This window comes from Ammospiza nelsoni, chromosome 6, assembly GCF_027579445.1.
Source record: "Ammospiza nelsoni isolate bAmmNel1 chromosome 6, bAmmNel1.pri, whole genome shotgun sequence".
Lineage (NCBI taxonomy): Eukaryota > Metazoa > Chordata > Aves > Passeriformes > Passerellidae > Ammospiza > Ammospiza nelsoni.
The window spans coordinates 12,139,809-12,156,020 of NC_080638.1; the positions used below are offsets into that span (position 1 = coordinate 12,139,809).

General features: G+C 48.3%; 1 protein-coding gene across 3 annotated transcripts in view; it reads right to left on the bottom strand.

The window, feature by feature from the left end:
- Positions 1-16,033, bottom strand: part of PLCB2 (phospholipase C beta 2) — a 42,082-nt gene extending 26,049 nt beyond the window's left edge. Inside the window, exons 1-4 of one of the 3 annotated variants that reach the window (XM_059474753.1) lie at positions 15,897-16,033; positions 13,081-13,199; positions 6,304-6,381; positions 4,733-4,801 (exon numbers count right to left, since the gene is read on the bottom strand). In XM_059474753.1, coding sequence (XP_059330736.1) covers positions 4,733-4,801; positions 6,304-6,381; positions 13,081-13,122 — 189 coding nt within the window. In that variant the 5' untranslated portion in view covers positions 13,123-13,199; positions 15,897-16,033. Of the gene's footprint in view, positions 1-4,732; positions 4,802-6,303; positions 6,382-9,894; positions 10,319-13,080; positions 13,200-15,896 lie in introns of those variants that run through there. The other 2 variants (XM_059474754.1, XM_059474752.1) reach the window with 2 other exon arrangements.
- Between the last annotated feature and the right edge of the window lie 179 nt (positions 16,034-16,212).

Here is a 16,212-nt window from a genome sequence, read left to right on the forward strand (position 1 = left end):
AGGCACAGAATAGCCCATGGTATTCTGCAATCCAGCAGGGACACACTGCCAGGGACAGAGAAGAATGTGTCACTGTGGATGTTGTGGCCCCAGAACTCACTGCACAACGATGGCAGAAGCAGGAGGGCCCAGCATGGCAAAGGTCATCACCCACACATGCCCATTTCCTTGCTCAGCTCCTGCTCCACCACTCATAAATCCTTTGCCAGACACAGGCTGGTACCTGCCTCTCTCTTGCACGCTCACAGATTGGTGCCTCCATATGATCACTCTCCAGTTGGAGGGCTGGAGTTAGACTTAGTTCAGCTCCATCCTGGGCTCACAAGTTGCTCAATCCCAATGCCAGAGCTGGTCAGCCCCTGTGCTGCAGCAGAACCACTGACCACCCACAGTGTTTAGAGCCTGTGGCTCACAGCCACAACTGTGAGGGCACTGTGATTGTCCTGCAGGGTTCCTAAACAATCCCACTGGCATTAACTTTATCATCTCAAAACATGATGAGTGAAATGCTTTGGTACAATTTTCTTCTTGTACATGTGCAGTTCAGGCTGTAGCTCCAGGTTCAACACCAACAGAATGAGGACAGAGCGTGAAGATGGTTTATAATCATGACAGTCAGAAAGTACAACTTTTGTTTTTATTAAAAAATGTCTGTCTCAAAGCCAATGCCTCCTAAAACATCTAAACAAACCCCAAGACATAGCCAATAGCCAGAAGTCTGGCCTAAAACATCATCTATTTTGGCCTTTATTATTATTAGATTCTCTGTCAGCATTCCAGGGTCTTGGTGCCTTAAAAAAGAAACCACAAGAAGCCCCACAAATGGAGCAGCCCTTATTGTTCCTCATTACTGAAAAGAAAACACAGACCCGATTGTAAATAACAGCCCAATCTGTATCAGCACACTGCTGAACTACAGTCAATAGCTTTTAAATCTTGTCTCCTTGCTGTTCAAAGGCACTGCTCATTCTTATCTTTATTATTCTCTTGAACACATGCCAAAGTTCGCTCTGCCCCACGTAAAAAAAAAAAAAAAAATTCTGCAAAGAAAAGTCATGGCAGAAACGCGGAGCCACCCTCAAAGAACCTCACAGGGGAGCCCTGCGTACGAGGGGCCGGGGAAGATTCTGCTCTGTGGTGAGGCAAGGACTGGGGAAGGCAGGCAAGGGCCAATTCCATTTGGAGGTTGCTCCTATGGCTGGCAGCCCCTGGTGAGTCCCTTTCCATGCTTCACCTGCTCCCTAAGCATCCCTAACCATGGACAGGGCTCCAGCTGTGACCTGTGCTGGCAGTGCCACAGCAGCAGGTCTCTTCTCAAGTGGTTTTTCACGTGGCTGCTTTGGTGTTATTATTCTTGCTGTGTGTAGAGGTTACAAAGAAAAACCCCAAACCTCTGAGCAGGCAGTCGTGGGAAGGTGCTGCTGAAAGCAGGGAACTCCCAACACCCACAGTGACCCACCCCCTCCCAGGGAGACTTCTCCGTGCCACAGGACTGGAAAACTGAGGGCAGGTTACATCCTTGTGCCACAGCCCAAACCTGCACAGCCCCTTGCTGTGAAAAGCAGTGGTACAGATGCTCTCCATACAGCACTCTCCTTCCTCTGGACTTCTTTCAGTAACAATCCAGCAGGAAAATCAGGCTACAAGCTTTGCCTCAGAGCAGCTGCAGATTGACTGGGGCATCACTTGCAGGGAAGGGGAAAGGATGTTCTTTTTATTGCTGGTGCCATCCACAGTTCTTCCTACAGCTGTGATCCTGCTCTTCTTCAGTCCTATACAAGGCTGATGGCTCATTTCTTCTTCACCTTCAGGCAGTGAAAAAAATTAACTCTTTGTATTAATTGCAACAGTTCTATTCTACAACCATTCCAAACCACTATTTTGTAACAGGGCAGAAGAGCACCCGTGTTCATTCTTCCACCTCTAAACAGATTTTTATTTGCTTCACCACACCAGTTTTTATATTAATGCCTTTTGTAACAACACCCCAGACACAGCTGCCCCATGTGGAGGGTGTGGTGGTTCATGTGAAGAATTTTTCCCTGCTTTCTGCATTCCTTTGTGAACTTCTGCTCTCAGGACAGCCAAATGAACACGACCCTGAGGGCTTTAAGCCAGAGGCATCAAGGATAGCAGAGCTATGTGTAAGTAACAATCTTCCAGACCCAGATGGCACATCTTGGTTCAACACCCCTTTGGTACCCACATAAGGCCTCCCAGCATACACGAGGAAAAGATGGATAAGGAGCCAATCTAGTGTATTTTACTACATGTTATCACAGAATTCCAGAAAACTCCCTGAAATAAAAAGGAGACTTATTTCAAATGAGTCTCTGTAAAATGCAGAATTCAAAGAGCACTTAGGATTTTCACAGCAAAGGTTGTCATCAAGTGCATCACTTCTGCCCACTGAGAATATTTAATAAATCAGTCAGTGCTTGACCCTTGCTTCACTGTTCTTCAAAAATGAGCTGCAGCCAATTCCCATGGCTCTAAAATCCCATCCCTGGCGTATTACAACAACTAGAACACAGCAGCTCCATCCAGGTGCCTAGGGAAAAGCACTGGAACAGGGCATATGCACTGGCACTTCTTTGACACATTCCTGCAGCTCCCAGCAATCTGGGAATCAGCAGCTTCCTAACCCAGAGACATTATCTCACATTTAATAACCCCCTCAGGGCATTTCCTTCTTGTACTGACTTTTTATACTCACATTTCCATGACTGGGCAGGAAGCTTACCAATGGCATGGTGATCTGAGGTGGGACAGTCAGCAGCACCTCCTGCTTGTGCCACTCCTACCTCTGGAAAATTCCACCTTATATGGAGATCCTGCACTGGAAGAAACCCTGAGTAATTGCTTCAAACTCTGAGTAAGCATTTCGTGCTCCCCTTCTCCATTCAACTGCTGATATTACAGCACTCCACATCCCCTTCACCTTACTCCTTCTGCCAGAACACAGTCCCTCCCACTCAGATGCTCTGCCCCCAGCAGCCACTTCATTCCTTTGTTAATCTTGCTGTTCTTCCATACCTTTTCCAGTTCTCACTAAATTTGAGAGTACACTAAGAATTGCACATAAATATGGATCAATTTGGGGTGTAAACAATAGCACAACTTTGTAATGATTTCCTTATAATCTCTAAGATACAATTTACTTTTAGGAGGCAAATACTGCTGAACACTACATTGATATTTTACCACACACCCACGATGTTTTCTGAGTAGCAACAGTCAACTCAGGGCCTGTTATTACAGAAGGATGAGGGATTTTTTCTGTATGCATTGCCTGATTTTTATCTGTATAAAATGTATCACTCATTAGATCATGCATTCAATCAGCAATTCAAGGTCTTCCTACAAACCAGCCTGATTTTATTACCCCAAATAACTCTGTACCATTGGCAAACTGTCTTCTCTTGGTACTCTTCAATTTAGTCTTCCTTAACTAATTCTTAAAATCTAGGCCATCTCCAACCTTCTGTTACCACCAGGACATCCAGCCATGGCCTCAGTGCTTCCCCCAGCAATTTATTATCTATATCAAAGATCAATTCATTTTGTCAACAAGTTATTTCTCAAAGTTTAACACCCTAGAAAAGAGTATCTCCTTTAAGTCAGCCTCTTAGTGTGACCCATCTGGAGGGCAGCACCAACTCAAACAGCCCCAAATATTTTATTCTCTCAAATGAAAATCCAACCTCTGACAGCATTTTTAAAGCACAATTCCCACAAAACAAGTTGCTGACAAAGTTTCAGGCTCATTGAAAACTCAAGTATGTTGCAGTCTAGTGAGCTTCTAAGGAGAAAGGCATTTTTTCTGAAGGAGATATGATTTTTATGATGGGCACTGTTCTTGAGCTCTGCTGTGCCTTTAGCACCCACCTTTTTATGGTATTTTGAAAAATACCACTCTTGGGGAGCTCTGAATAGACATTTTCAGAGCAGATTGAGAAAACAGCCACACAACTTATGCAAAAGGCTGCTTGAGGCTCAGGAGATATTGCAAAACCTTTCCCTTTTGCCTTAGAGAGTCACCTATGTCACCACATGATGCATCAGCTTTACTTCTTTGGTCCCTTTTCCACCTTTGTGCTTTACTTAAGTTTTCTGCTTGTCTTTTCCATACATGGAAAAGTTAAAAACAAACAAAGTCCCAGAAGCAAAGTCCTAACAAGGGCTGCAAGAATCTTCAATTATAACTGAAATTGAGAACAAAGCACTGATCATGTGCAAATGTAAAAATATATGGGGAGGGGGGAAAAGTTTTTTTCTGAAAATGCATTTTCTGCCCTTTAAAGGCAAGATCCCAGCACACACTGTTGGAGTGGCATTGTAACTCCAGGTTTGTGGGTACCCTGTGTATCCTTACACAAGAGCAGCTCCAGTGTCTCAGAGCAGAAGCATCAGAGTCTCCAGCAGGACTTAGCAGTGCAGCAGGGCACTTGGAAGGGGAATTGTTTCTCCTGGCTTTCTGACATATTCCTCCCAATGAGCCCATCTACCACAGTCTGGAAGTGCTGCTTTTGGGAGCACAGAGGGCCCCTGGGAGGTCAGGGACAAGAGTCAAGATGGCTTTTCTGTATTTACATAGCTGTGATGTAAGGAGATGAGATCCTCTCTAGCTTCTTCCTACAGAAATCCAGGACAAGCTGCCTGAGCCCACCAAAACCTCAGGCAGCCCTGCCTTCCCACTGAAACACAGGACAGAAAGAAGCTGTGGCCTCACCTTGGGCGTTTTGGCAAACCGCCCTGCTCGGGTGTCTCGGATGCTGGTGATATCCAGAATTTCTCTTTCCTACAAACAGAATAAGAACAAAAAAAAAAAAAATGAGGAAAGACAAAGGAGGAAGGAAGGCACTCCATGGCTTAGTGTCTTTGCCTGTGGAAGAGCTCTCCCAGCAGGAACAAGGCAGGGAGGGAAGCCATTCCCACTGCACAGCCTTCCCCAGGCAGCCCCTCCGTGTCCTCACTACTGGCTTGCTGTCTTGTTTGTTCTTTTAATATCCAACCTGAATTTCCTTCCTCTGTTACTAATTTTTCTTCTCACCATGGATCTGGAGAACAAATTATACTTGTTGTAGCAGATAATATTATTTTCCAAGATCACATTACAGGACAATGTGGATGCCATGTCTTCTGGCTGTATCCCCATTTTATTGTTAAGCAGGAAGTAATTTTAGTCCTAATCCCACTCCGTTCTGAGTCTCTAGTGCAAAAGCAGTTCAGTTTACTTTAGCTGCTAACCAACAGCATTTTCCAGGATGTGTGACCCCTTCCAGTCTGGCTTTCCTTGTGGCAGCTAAGCTTCCTTTCCCCAGCCCTTTCCCCAGGTATCCCAATGAAATATCTCCCTTCCACGGTGACACCAGCTCCCCCTGTCTCATTTTGTGCTCCTCTTCATCCTGCTGGCACCCTTAGAGCAGATATTCTACTGCCTGAGTGGACCTTGAAAGCAGAACGGGAGTGACACCAAGGGGTGTGACAGTCCCCAGCATTGTGACACTGTTCTCAGGGGATGTGTCTGTGGCAGTGCCCGGTCCCAGCTGGCACTGGGCACAATCTCTGGAAAGGCAGAGCCCACCCAACCCACCAGGTCCCTGGCCAGGCCTGGGCAGGACTGTCTGACTGCCATGGCATGTAGGGCAGGCGGAGGAAGTAGAGCTGAACCACAGCCCACTCTGGAAAGCGGAAGTAAGGCCAGCCTTCCACCTCCCTCTCCATCATTTGATGTACTCATCAGTGAGGAACTGAATTCTCTTTCCTCCATGCGTTGTCTCTCCCTCTCCTCCAGCAGCCTGCAAACATCACCCTGAGCACAACTTGCTCTCCAGACTCCATGTAGGCCCTACATCACTACAGTCACTACTTTTTTAATTAAAAAGTCTAAAAGCCCAATGAGTCAGTTAATGGCCCCACTGCACAGGTTAGGAGAATCCTGTATCTTGCTGGGTGACAGGTATATCAGCACTGGCTTTTCACTGGTATCAGTGATATCACTAAAACTGTTCTTCATGAAGTCCTTTGAAGGACACATAAGCTTTGCAGGAGTCAAAAAATGTGAAAGAGTGAAAGGCACAGAAAGACCACACTCACACCTTCAGTTCTTGCACTTTCCTGGTGCTGTGAAGACCAACCTGCCACTGAGCAGCTCTCACTCCATGGTGGAGTGTCCCTACTAAGAGGAATAAGTGTGGCAGTTTGCTCCCAAGTGCAGGACTCGAGTACTGGCAGTGTTGTCACCTCACACAAACCTAAGCTGGCTGGTTGGAGCCCGAGCTGTGCAGCCTCAGCACTTACCGTGCTCTGATAGGTCCAGTACACATAAAAGCCCTGGGGGTCCACTCGTAGAATCACAGGAGAAGCATTTGATGTTTCCTGACAGAAAAAAAACAGCAAAAGAATGTTGGCACCTTGGGTGACTTGGAGAAAACATCCTGGGACACAAGGTTCCCAGTTCAAATACAGACCCAGCAGGTGAACACCCTCTGGGATTCATGAAAATGAACCCAAAGATTTTAGGACATCTCCACAGTGACACCTGCGAGGCTCTGGAAGCTGAATCCTGAGTCTCACCTAATCTGTGCGTTTAACAATAACAGCTGTCTTGGAGTTTTCTACATAAAGAACTGAGATAAAGTATCTGGAGATTCAATTAATTTTGTAATGTGATAAGTCTTCTTTGACCTGCTCCATTCTACAAGCTCAGGAGTAACCCAGGCCAAGCAGAGAAAGCATTCATCTGTGGCATCTCCCATCCAGGTGTTTGTGCAGATTTTCTGGGCTCCTTGTCAGGAAGGCTTCAAGGAGGGGATACATCAATGCAGCATCATTATGCTGCTTTAGATGGAGATTCTGAAACTCCACAGACTGTACACTCAGTCTCTACACAGACTATAGAAAGAAGCAGCTACACAAACACCCACACCAGAGGCTGCAATAAGATGAAATCATTTGGGGCTGATCCTGAACCCCACACAGCCATTTCTGGGAAGGCTCCAGATTCAATTCAGGAAGCTGAAGCACATCACTGCTAATATGAAACCAGTAATGAAATCTGGAAGTTGTACTTGTCTGTTGGCCTCAGATTCTTCCATTTTTTGCTCAACTCATACTTCACTCTAGAGTGTATCTATGTTTTCAGGGACCTCCGTTTCCATACACAATATTTGCAGTAAAGTGCTCATTGCACAGCACATTGTGTGTGGTCCTTTTACAGCCTCTTGTCTTCCCCTGCTGTGCCAGGGCCAGCACCAGCCTGCCCAGCACCATGTCCATGTTCCCAGAGCTCTTGGCTGCTCCCTGCACACGTGGCCATGGAGAGCAGAACAGGTCTCACAGTACCACCACAGAGGATTGTGCCATGTTCTAGATTACCCTTATCTCCCACAAAGCAGCTTTCTGGATGGCAAGCTGAGGCTGCAAGGAAGCTGCTGCCAGCCAGACTCCTGGCAGGGGGTGCAGGCAGCCTCTCCCATGGGGCAGCTCCTGGCAGCAAAGGAAATGGGCAATCCTACAGAAGATGGTCTGGCAGCCAACCTGGTTGCTTCTCACTCTGTGGGGCAAAAAGCAAACACTGCCTGCTAAAATCCTGTAATCCATAATCTTTCAGAGATAGGAACAGTTCTGACTCTACTGTGAGGACTCAGAGGCAGCACAGAACCATACCCATACCCATCTGCCCTGCCCAAGAGGGCATCTACTGCCTCGTGCCCTGCCTGGGGTTCTGACAGGGTTCCCAGCTGGTTCTTTACCCCAGCTACCACCCATGTAGCAGAACTTCACCTCTTGAGTCTGTTTAGGAGCCCCAGCTTGCTGGATGCTGACCAAAGCACTGCAGAGCTGCTCTTTACCCCAAGGTTCTGCAACTAACCCATGGGACAGGTCAGAACAGTCCTGCCTGTCAGGGACCCATTGCTCTCTCCTCTGGACAGTGCCTTACCAAAGCTGGACAAGGTGAGGGCTCTGCAGAAAAAGTGTGGGTATGCATTTTTGCTGGAAGGCCCTAGTTCAGTCCCAAGCTGAACAGTGATTTAAGAGGCCAGCCTGATCTTCCTGAACTCCTTTGCCTCACTTATCCTGGAGGGAGTTCAAAACTGTTACCAACAGTACAGTACTGTCAATTGAAAGAGATACAAAAAATGTAACACTTGTGAATTCTAAAGTGCAGCAATCCTGCAGTCTGGAGCTCTCACCATCATCCTCTGCAGCCTATTCTAACCATGGGTTGGGAAAGCCCAATGTGATGGAGCAATGTGACCAGAACAGCCCACTCATGGAGAAGCCTTTCTTTATTGGCGGAGATGAAGCCTGTAAACTACTTAATTGAGGCAACCACTTAGAAATGTTTACAAATATATAAACCTTAAGGAAAGATCCAGACAGGAATTGAGCTCCCTAATCAACAGCTACAACAGGAAATAAACACTTGGTGGGTCTTGGAAGCCCAACTGACTCACGTTGGTTTTCAGGGGACCCTAACCCAGGAATACCCAGTGATGAACTTAACAGCTTCCAATGCTTGGGAGAATGGCCCCCAAGGACTGAACACAAAGTCATCAGCAATTTTAGAGAAGTTTGGCTACTGTGATTCTGAGAAAGCAGATTTCAAATTCTGAGAAGCCCTAAGTGCACTCTGCAGGGAGCAGGCCCACAGGAAAGAGGAAGGCTGTGCTTTTCACTGTACCCAGTGTCATCCTCCTGTTTATGTACTGCTCACAGGGGAACTGGCAGCCATATTCCAGCTCCTATTCCTCACATCCATCCTTCCTGCCAGCTGCACAGTACACTGTTTTCATTCTCAGTGCTGCTGGACCACCCCACTGATGTTGAGCACAGGTGATCCACTCCCCCACATGCTCCTTTGGGACTTAACACTCTATTCCAGCTTCACACCCACAAAAGTGCTAATCCCTCCTGCACTGCTGCTGCAGGCTCCTTCTGATCATCTCATTTGCACCACCACATGAACCATCTCCCCAGACCCCTGTGAATAACCATAATCTGGGCTTTCCCCCTTTTATCAACATCCCTGCCCAACAGCAGACAGTCCATCTCCAGACAGCACAGATGGGCAGCAGCTCTCCTCCTGCTCAGGTTTGTGGGTGCTGGGGTGAGCACTCCTTCGCCTCCTTGGAAAGTGAGGAGGGGAACCCTTACGTTCCAATGAACTGCTGCTGCTCTACACTTTGTTCCCCTCACACAGAAAGGCAGTGACTGCATAGCAGCTGTTTTGAAGGTATAGAGGACAATGAGCTGGAGAGAGCAGCAGCTTGCTGCAGCACCCTGAGGCTTCAGCCCTGTTAAAGCACAGGCCCTTTGCTCTTCAGTCATTCCCAGGCCCAGGGGCCGGGCAGGCGTGGGAGGCCATGGCTCACCCCCGATCCACTCAGGCAACAGGGCCATAAGAGGAAGCAACTTGGAGCCTGATTTCATCTCTATCTGAAAAGTGCAATGTGTGTTTTTTGCTCTGGAGTAGATCCTACCCTACCCCTTATGTGCCTCCAGAAAGCCCAAATGTGGCATTTGCATATCACCCCACAGAGACTCCCAGCAGCAACCATCTTCCTCAGGGCTGGACCTTGTGTCCTACACCAGGGGCTGCACACACAGACCCAGAGCACACTCGCTCCATTTGTTTCCATCCTCCACTATAAGAGATGTAGAAAACATATCCCCAGCCCCTTACACACACACACACACAACATCCCCTTAACTTCAGTCCTCAGCTTTCCTGTTCTTCCCAGTTCCCTCTCCCCATCTAGAGATCTCTGCTGTCAGGTGAGATCCCACACAGAACACAGGCCCCCAGCCTCCCCACAAACTGTGACCCAGCCAGTGTCTCCCTGCCACCACAGGCACAGCCCAGGGAAGGGACACCCCAGTACTCACATCATCCCATTTGATGAAACGGCCGCCCTTGCACAGGTAGTCCTTCACCTTCGTGGGCTGCAGGACAGGGTTCAGCACAGACATGGTCCTGCAGATGTGCTCCTCAGCTACCACAAGCAAGAGCAACTGCACAGCTCACTCCTCCTTAGCCCCCTCTCCTCTATCTCTGCCTCTCACGTGGCAGGGCGTTCTGCCATGGCCTCTGTTGGCATCGGAGAGCAAACAACCTCTTATATCCCAGTCCAATTTAGGAGGGGCAGGGGCAGGCAGGCGAGGAGCGATGAATCTGCATTGTAAATCAACAGCTCTCCAGGCAAGTAGAGCCTCACCCAAGGTCACCCAGAGCAAAGCTGGCGATGGCTGGCGTGCTGGTGGGCACAAACAGCCACCGTCCCTCCGGGAGGGATCCACTCCTTGGAGCTGTGCTGGTGAGGCACCCGGCTCAGTGAACTTCCGCAACTCAACTTCCTTAAATGCTCTCTTGACGAAGTACAGGCATTGCCAGAAACGCTCCAACTGCTTCTGCAGCTGTGGTTACGGAGCAGCTCAGCTCTGGCTACAAGCAGACTGCCCCCTTCATGCAAGAGGCCAGATGTCCCAGGAAATAAACTCCTTCCTTGCTCTGGACAGATGCCATTTCTGAGGCCACTCACTGCACTGTCCAATCTTAAACAGTTTTCCTTTCTCTTATGGGCTCTTCTGAATGTCAGCCTCAAAATGAGACAGACCAGCAGGGCAGCTGGAAATTCCCCAGATGAAACGAAACATTCCCAGAGTCCCAGGAACTGCACTGTTCCACACACTCACTTGGTTCTGTGGCAGATACATGGGACATAGAACAGGAGAGGTGGGCAAGATGGGGATTATAGTGACAAAGCAGCAGGGAAGGGACCAAAAGCAGAACAGGTTAGAGGCAAACAGGGCCAAAACAAGTCTCTGCTTCTGACCTTGGAACAAAGGAATTCCATGTGGGCAGCAGAGGAGGAAAGCAGCTCCACTGGCTGATGGGCACTGGCTAACCTAGAGAGCAGCTTATGAAAAGGTCTGACATGGCCAAGATCAATTTTAGTCAGAGGCAGAGCCCCACAACTAATTACAAGTGGAAATAACTGTGCTATGATTGCTGTGGATTCCCAGGCACATGATGGGATGTCATCCTCACCTCCTATCAAAGCCAAGATTGCCATGGCTCAAAAGGGACAAGCTGCTGCAAAAGTAGCACAGAAAAAGTGGAGAACAACCCCCCCCCAACTCTGTAAGAGGAGCCAGCTGCATGTTTTGTTCTTTCCTTTCTTCCTAGCCCTGATGTGATGAGTCTGGCAGTTTGGAGCAGCCTGGACAGCTGGGGAATGGTCACTGAAGGAATCCTAAGGGCATTCTCAGGTGCTACTGACATGAGGCAGGAGAGATAAAGTGGAACTTTAGCAAGTGCTCCAACTGTAAAACAGTAAAAGCAGGAATCAGAGCTCCCTGCTGCAGGAAAAGAGAACCCTGAGCAAACACAACATCCTTTGTCTTTCAAGGGGTCTGCCAAAAAAAAAAAAACCTTGGGAATAAGAGAGCTTCCGCATTTCCAGCTACCATGGCATTTTCTGCACTTATCAATCTTGCACTTACAGGAATTGGCTATCTAACAGAAGGCAGTTGGCTCTCTTTCCTTAGGGTCACTGGGATATTCCAGGCCCAGCCAAGCCAGTGTCACCAGGATCCCACACTCAGGAAAGTTGGTTACTCCCAAGGAGAGAAACAGAAGATGATAAAGAGTGCAGTGAGAGTTCTCTAGACTCACCTAATCTCTTCTGCAAGGCTCTGGCTTGCAGAAGCAGCTTCATGTTCGCTTCCCTTAAATTAGGGAGCAGCAATGGAGGGAATAGAGAGCATTAATCTTGCTCAGAGGTGCTGCAGTCCTCCCAGCCTCTGGAACACTGACAGCACTGCAGGAAGGCCCTGCAGGTCACAGCTGCAAAGCAGTGAGAGGTGGGATGAGCTTTGCCACCTGGTACTGCCAAGGGCAGGTGAGATCAGTCATAGCTACTGGATCCCATGGCTTGATTGGTACTGTCAGTTATCACAGCTTTGTGAACCAAGTGTGCTTCTTGCCAGGGCCTCACTGAGAGGCTGCTTCTGTCCTTCAGAAGGATATTCATCAGCTTTCTCTGCCTCATGAACAAAGTAAGCAAGAATCCTGCCACAGCTTAACTCTACATGTCACTCAAGGTCAGCTTCCCCTAAGGAATAAAACCTTAATTCGATGAATAATGAAATCATATTTGAGACTCAACACAAGCAGTAAGAAGATCAGTGCCCAAGTTGGTGGCTGCCCTGCAAGGCCACGTGATGCCCAACAGCAAGGGCCAAACCCCCACTTGCACAAAGGTTGTCACAAAAGCTGCAGCTCCCTTCCTCTTGCCCAACCCAGCCTCCTTATCTTCCACTTCACACTCCTTGCTCTGTAGGAGCCTCTGTCCCTTGCATGCAGAGATGGCTGATGGAGCCCTGATAGGACAGAGCAGCAGTCCTGCCCTCTGCTGAGAGCTGCAACATCAGAGCAGGCACGAACAGCAGCACTTGAGCAGTATTTGTTTATTCAAAGCATCCTTTATTCTCTCTGTCCTGTAAGGCACATCGCTCAGTGCACACTTGTCCCACATCCCTGTCTCCCTGCTTTCCTCCCATACCTTCCCTGCCAGGCTACCCACCACTTGCTACAATAGTTTTGATATGAAAACATTTCTCTTTTTAAAATTTAATATTCTTCCTTCTCTCCCTGTGCTACCTACCTATCCAGCAGCCTGTACCCCCCCTCAGGGTGCATGCAGCAGCAAGGCAGGCAGCATCACCCTTCAGACAAGGTTTAGGAGACAAGGTTTCCAGACACTCATTTAAGCCACACCGTTAAACCTCCCTCCTGACTTCCAGCAAATTACTGTAACCTCCACCCCAGCTTACTCCTGGCACAGAAAATCTGTAAGAAATCTCTCCCAGCATTGTTGCAGGAGAATTGCTTTGCCATGTGTAATGCTGTCCTCTAGTGAAGAGCTGTGACACTGCACATCAGCAATGAACTCCCAGCTCTGCAATCGCCAGCCCATCCCACTGCTCCTGTGGCTGCTCTGCCCTCAGAGCGCTGGCGATCCGGAAAGGATTAACAATCCCATTAAGACCACAAAGACAGTATTTTCTTACCACCCTGGAGAGCAGAACTGTTGAGTGTGTGTACAGGGACATATCTTGTGTCCCATTCTGAGCCGAAACCACAAGGCCAAGGACTCCTGACAGCTTTCAGCATGACTCTTCAGCTTGATCTGCAAAAGTCAGAGGACAGTGGACTATGGCACAGAGAAGTGACCACAGATGCCACAGAACCATAAAAGCAGTGAGGTCTTGTGCAAAAACAACCCAAATCCCAATAAACTATCTGTCCAACCACCAAGACATGGTTAGGCCTGTAATTAACTGCTCACTGGGCAGTGTGTTGTGTTTACAGCACTGACAGCTTTCAGCATGTTTCCAGCCAGCACAGTGAGGCTGCAAGCAGGATCACATTTAAACATCCCATACATTCCTGCAGTGACAGGTCACTGCTGCCCAGGGCTGGCTGTACCATGCCATTCCTGACTGCTGGGAAAAGAACAAGACTTTCCAAGACAGGTCATTAACAGGAAAGGAAGCATGAGGAGCAGTGGCACACAAACAACGTGCCCATTTCATGGTACACTTCAGTAGCAGAGTAACAAGAAGAGGAAAGCAACTTGTACCACACCTGGAGGTGAATGCAGCCTGTTCCCACCCATATTCACCCCCAGTACAAAACACTGCAGAGGAAATCAGGATACTGGGGGAGAAAGCCCCATTGTGCTCTTAAGCTCATCCACATTTACTTCCCACTGCACCAGCCCAGCTTACTCTGTTTGCCTGCTGGGTTCATGAAACTGAACAAGTGTCAACCACAGTCTTCCCTTCACTTCTCCACATGCTAGCCCAAAGCTCTCATTTCTGCAATATCCAGCCTTAACCTAGAGCATTCTCCTCCTCCCTGCAAAGGCCTTTGCACAGCTCAGACAGATGTCCCAGGCATCCCATCCAATATTCTGCTACTCTCAGAAGCATGGAGAGAATCTATCTCAGGCCAGCAATCTTCCCTTAATTAAGTTTTCCCTATCCTGCAGCACTGGGAAGCTATTCACTGACTGTGATTGTGGGAAATCAATAATGCAGGTTCATTTAGCTACATCCTTCGGGAGCCCTTGGAGACCAAACAAACATCCCACTGCAAGAGGTAGCAGCAGAATTTAAGCTTTCTATGGCCCTCCGACATGAGAAGTCAAAATTAAAGGAGCTTATAAAGAACAGGAGCCTGCAGAGCAGTGTGTGGAGTGGTGGGAGGAAGGCTGTTTAGGGACTCTGCAGTTCTTCCCTGGCAGGAGTCCCTGAGGGCATCACGTATCCCTGACTCTGTCTCCAAGTGACCTCTTTTGTGCTCTTTAGGAAGAATCCCAGAGAGGGATAATTTGCAAGCTGTGTCGAGTGTCAAACATAGTCACTGACTTTACAAGACCCCAGAGCTCCAGCTTTGTACCACAGGAATCCACTCAGAGCACAGCTTGGTGTTTTTGCTAAAACCACAAGGCCAAAGCAAGCACCATTACTGCAGCTCTTTAGGGATGGTTGTTAGCAAGGAGCTCTCTTTAGGAAAGAGGGCACAGACCTGCTCACAGCTGCCTGCAGAGAAGCTCACATGCAGTTACTTGTCCACAATAAAATGAAAAGCCTTCACCTGACCTTGGTGAAAGCCAAGACTTCACACTTAATGAACACAAGCCTGCTCCTACTCAAAGCCCTGAGAGCAAAGCGTTGGCAGGGAGAAGAGTGCCTTAAGAATACTGAATTTCTTGAATATTACCATGGAATTGTGTGTTTTAGGAAGGGCAAGTCTCCAGTGCAGCATGAGTGAGTCACAAATAAATGCAACAGGGAGGGGAGGCTGTTGGGCTGAAGGCAGAACATCGCAAGCCCATCACACTCTGTACATTTGCTGAGAATGTTCCAACAGCTCCCCTGCACATCCAGCCTTATCTCGTTCCTAAACAGGGAAAGGCAAATACATGCTTTGAGAATGACCAGATACATCTACCATATTGCTAATGGTATTGGTTGAAATGAGTGGACACATACAACATCTGGTTGGAAGGTTCATCGAGAGGTCAGCTTTGGCTCAGGGCCTGTTGTTCAAGCCTCAGTACTTCAACCCTACAAGCACCAGGCAAAAACTGTCGAGACCTCATGCAGCCCCAGAGGCATTCTTGGTACATGTCAACCCTCTGCCTCTTAACTGGAATTAAGCAAGAGCGTAGGGAAGCGACTTGTGGGAGGTACAAACTCATCATCATTTCACCTGCTGAACCAAAAAAAAGGAGGAGCTGGAGCAAACCCATCACTGAGGGAAAACACATTGAAAAATTACTAGCAAATCCATTTTGTATGAAGTGCTATAAATTTGCTTTCCAAGAATTAGAATTATTTTGCAGCTACTCCATTTATTCCATAACATGTCTTCTTAGGGAAGCCTCTGGGTTACAGGCAGTTCTCCAGTTGCTGTAGGCTCCTCCAGATCTACAAGTTGTGGTTTACAAGAGGTTTTTGCTGCAACCACTACACCTGACTGACCTCAGATTGAGGGGAGGGAGAAAACGATTGCAGAAGGCACAACTACATCATTCCAAAAAGTAATTTTCTTGCGGCATAAAGAAAAAAAAACCAACTAATTTATGCCCCAAATCATCATTTTAGTTGTCTTTTGAACAAGACAATAGAGCAATTTTGTAGGGAACTAACACCTGTAGAGTAAGTGAAGCCATAACTTAAGAGGAGGTTTAGATTGTATGAATAACGGGCTTGGGAAGAATCCAATTTGGACAAAACTAAGGCAGTCTTTTCCTCTAAAAAACTGCCGCTTGGCTCGGGCACCCTTGCAGCCTCACAGAGGTGCAGGCAGCACATACCTGCATTAGGGAGAGCGCAAGAAGTACTCCGTCGGGAAGCCAAGGTAGAGAGGAGACTCCTGACCTCCTCCAGCGCTGGGCACGTTCCAGGAGGTCGTGCCAGAAGCTTTCCTGCGGCTCGGCGAGCGCTGCCCGTATCCCTGAGGCACCGCTCCCGCGCACGCCTCACTGCGGGGCGGGTAAAGGGTGCGGTGACATGGGCAGCGGGGGAGGGGGCTCTTTTTAAAGGTGGCCCAGGCTCCTCCCCGTGCCCGCCCCTCTCCTCTCCTCCCCTGCCCTCCTCCCCTCCTGTCGTTCCCACCCCTCAGGGCGGGCT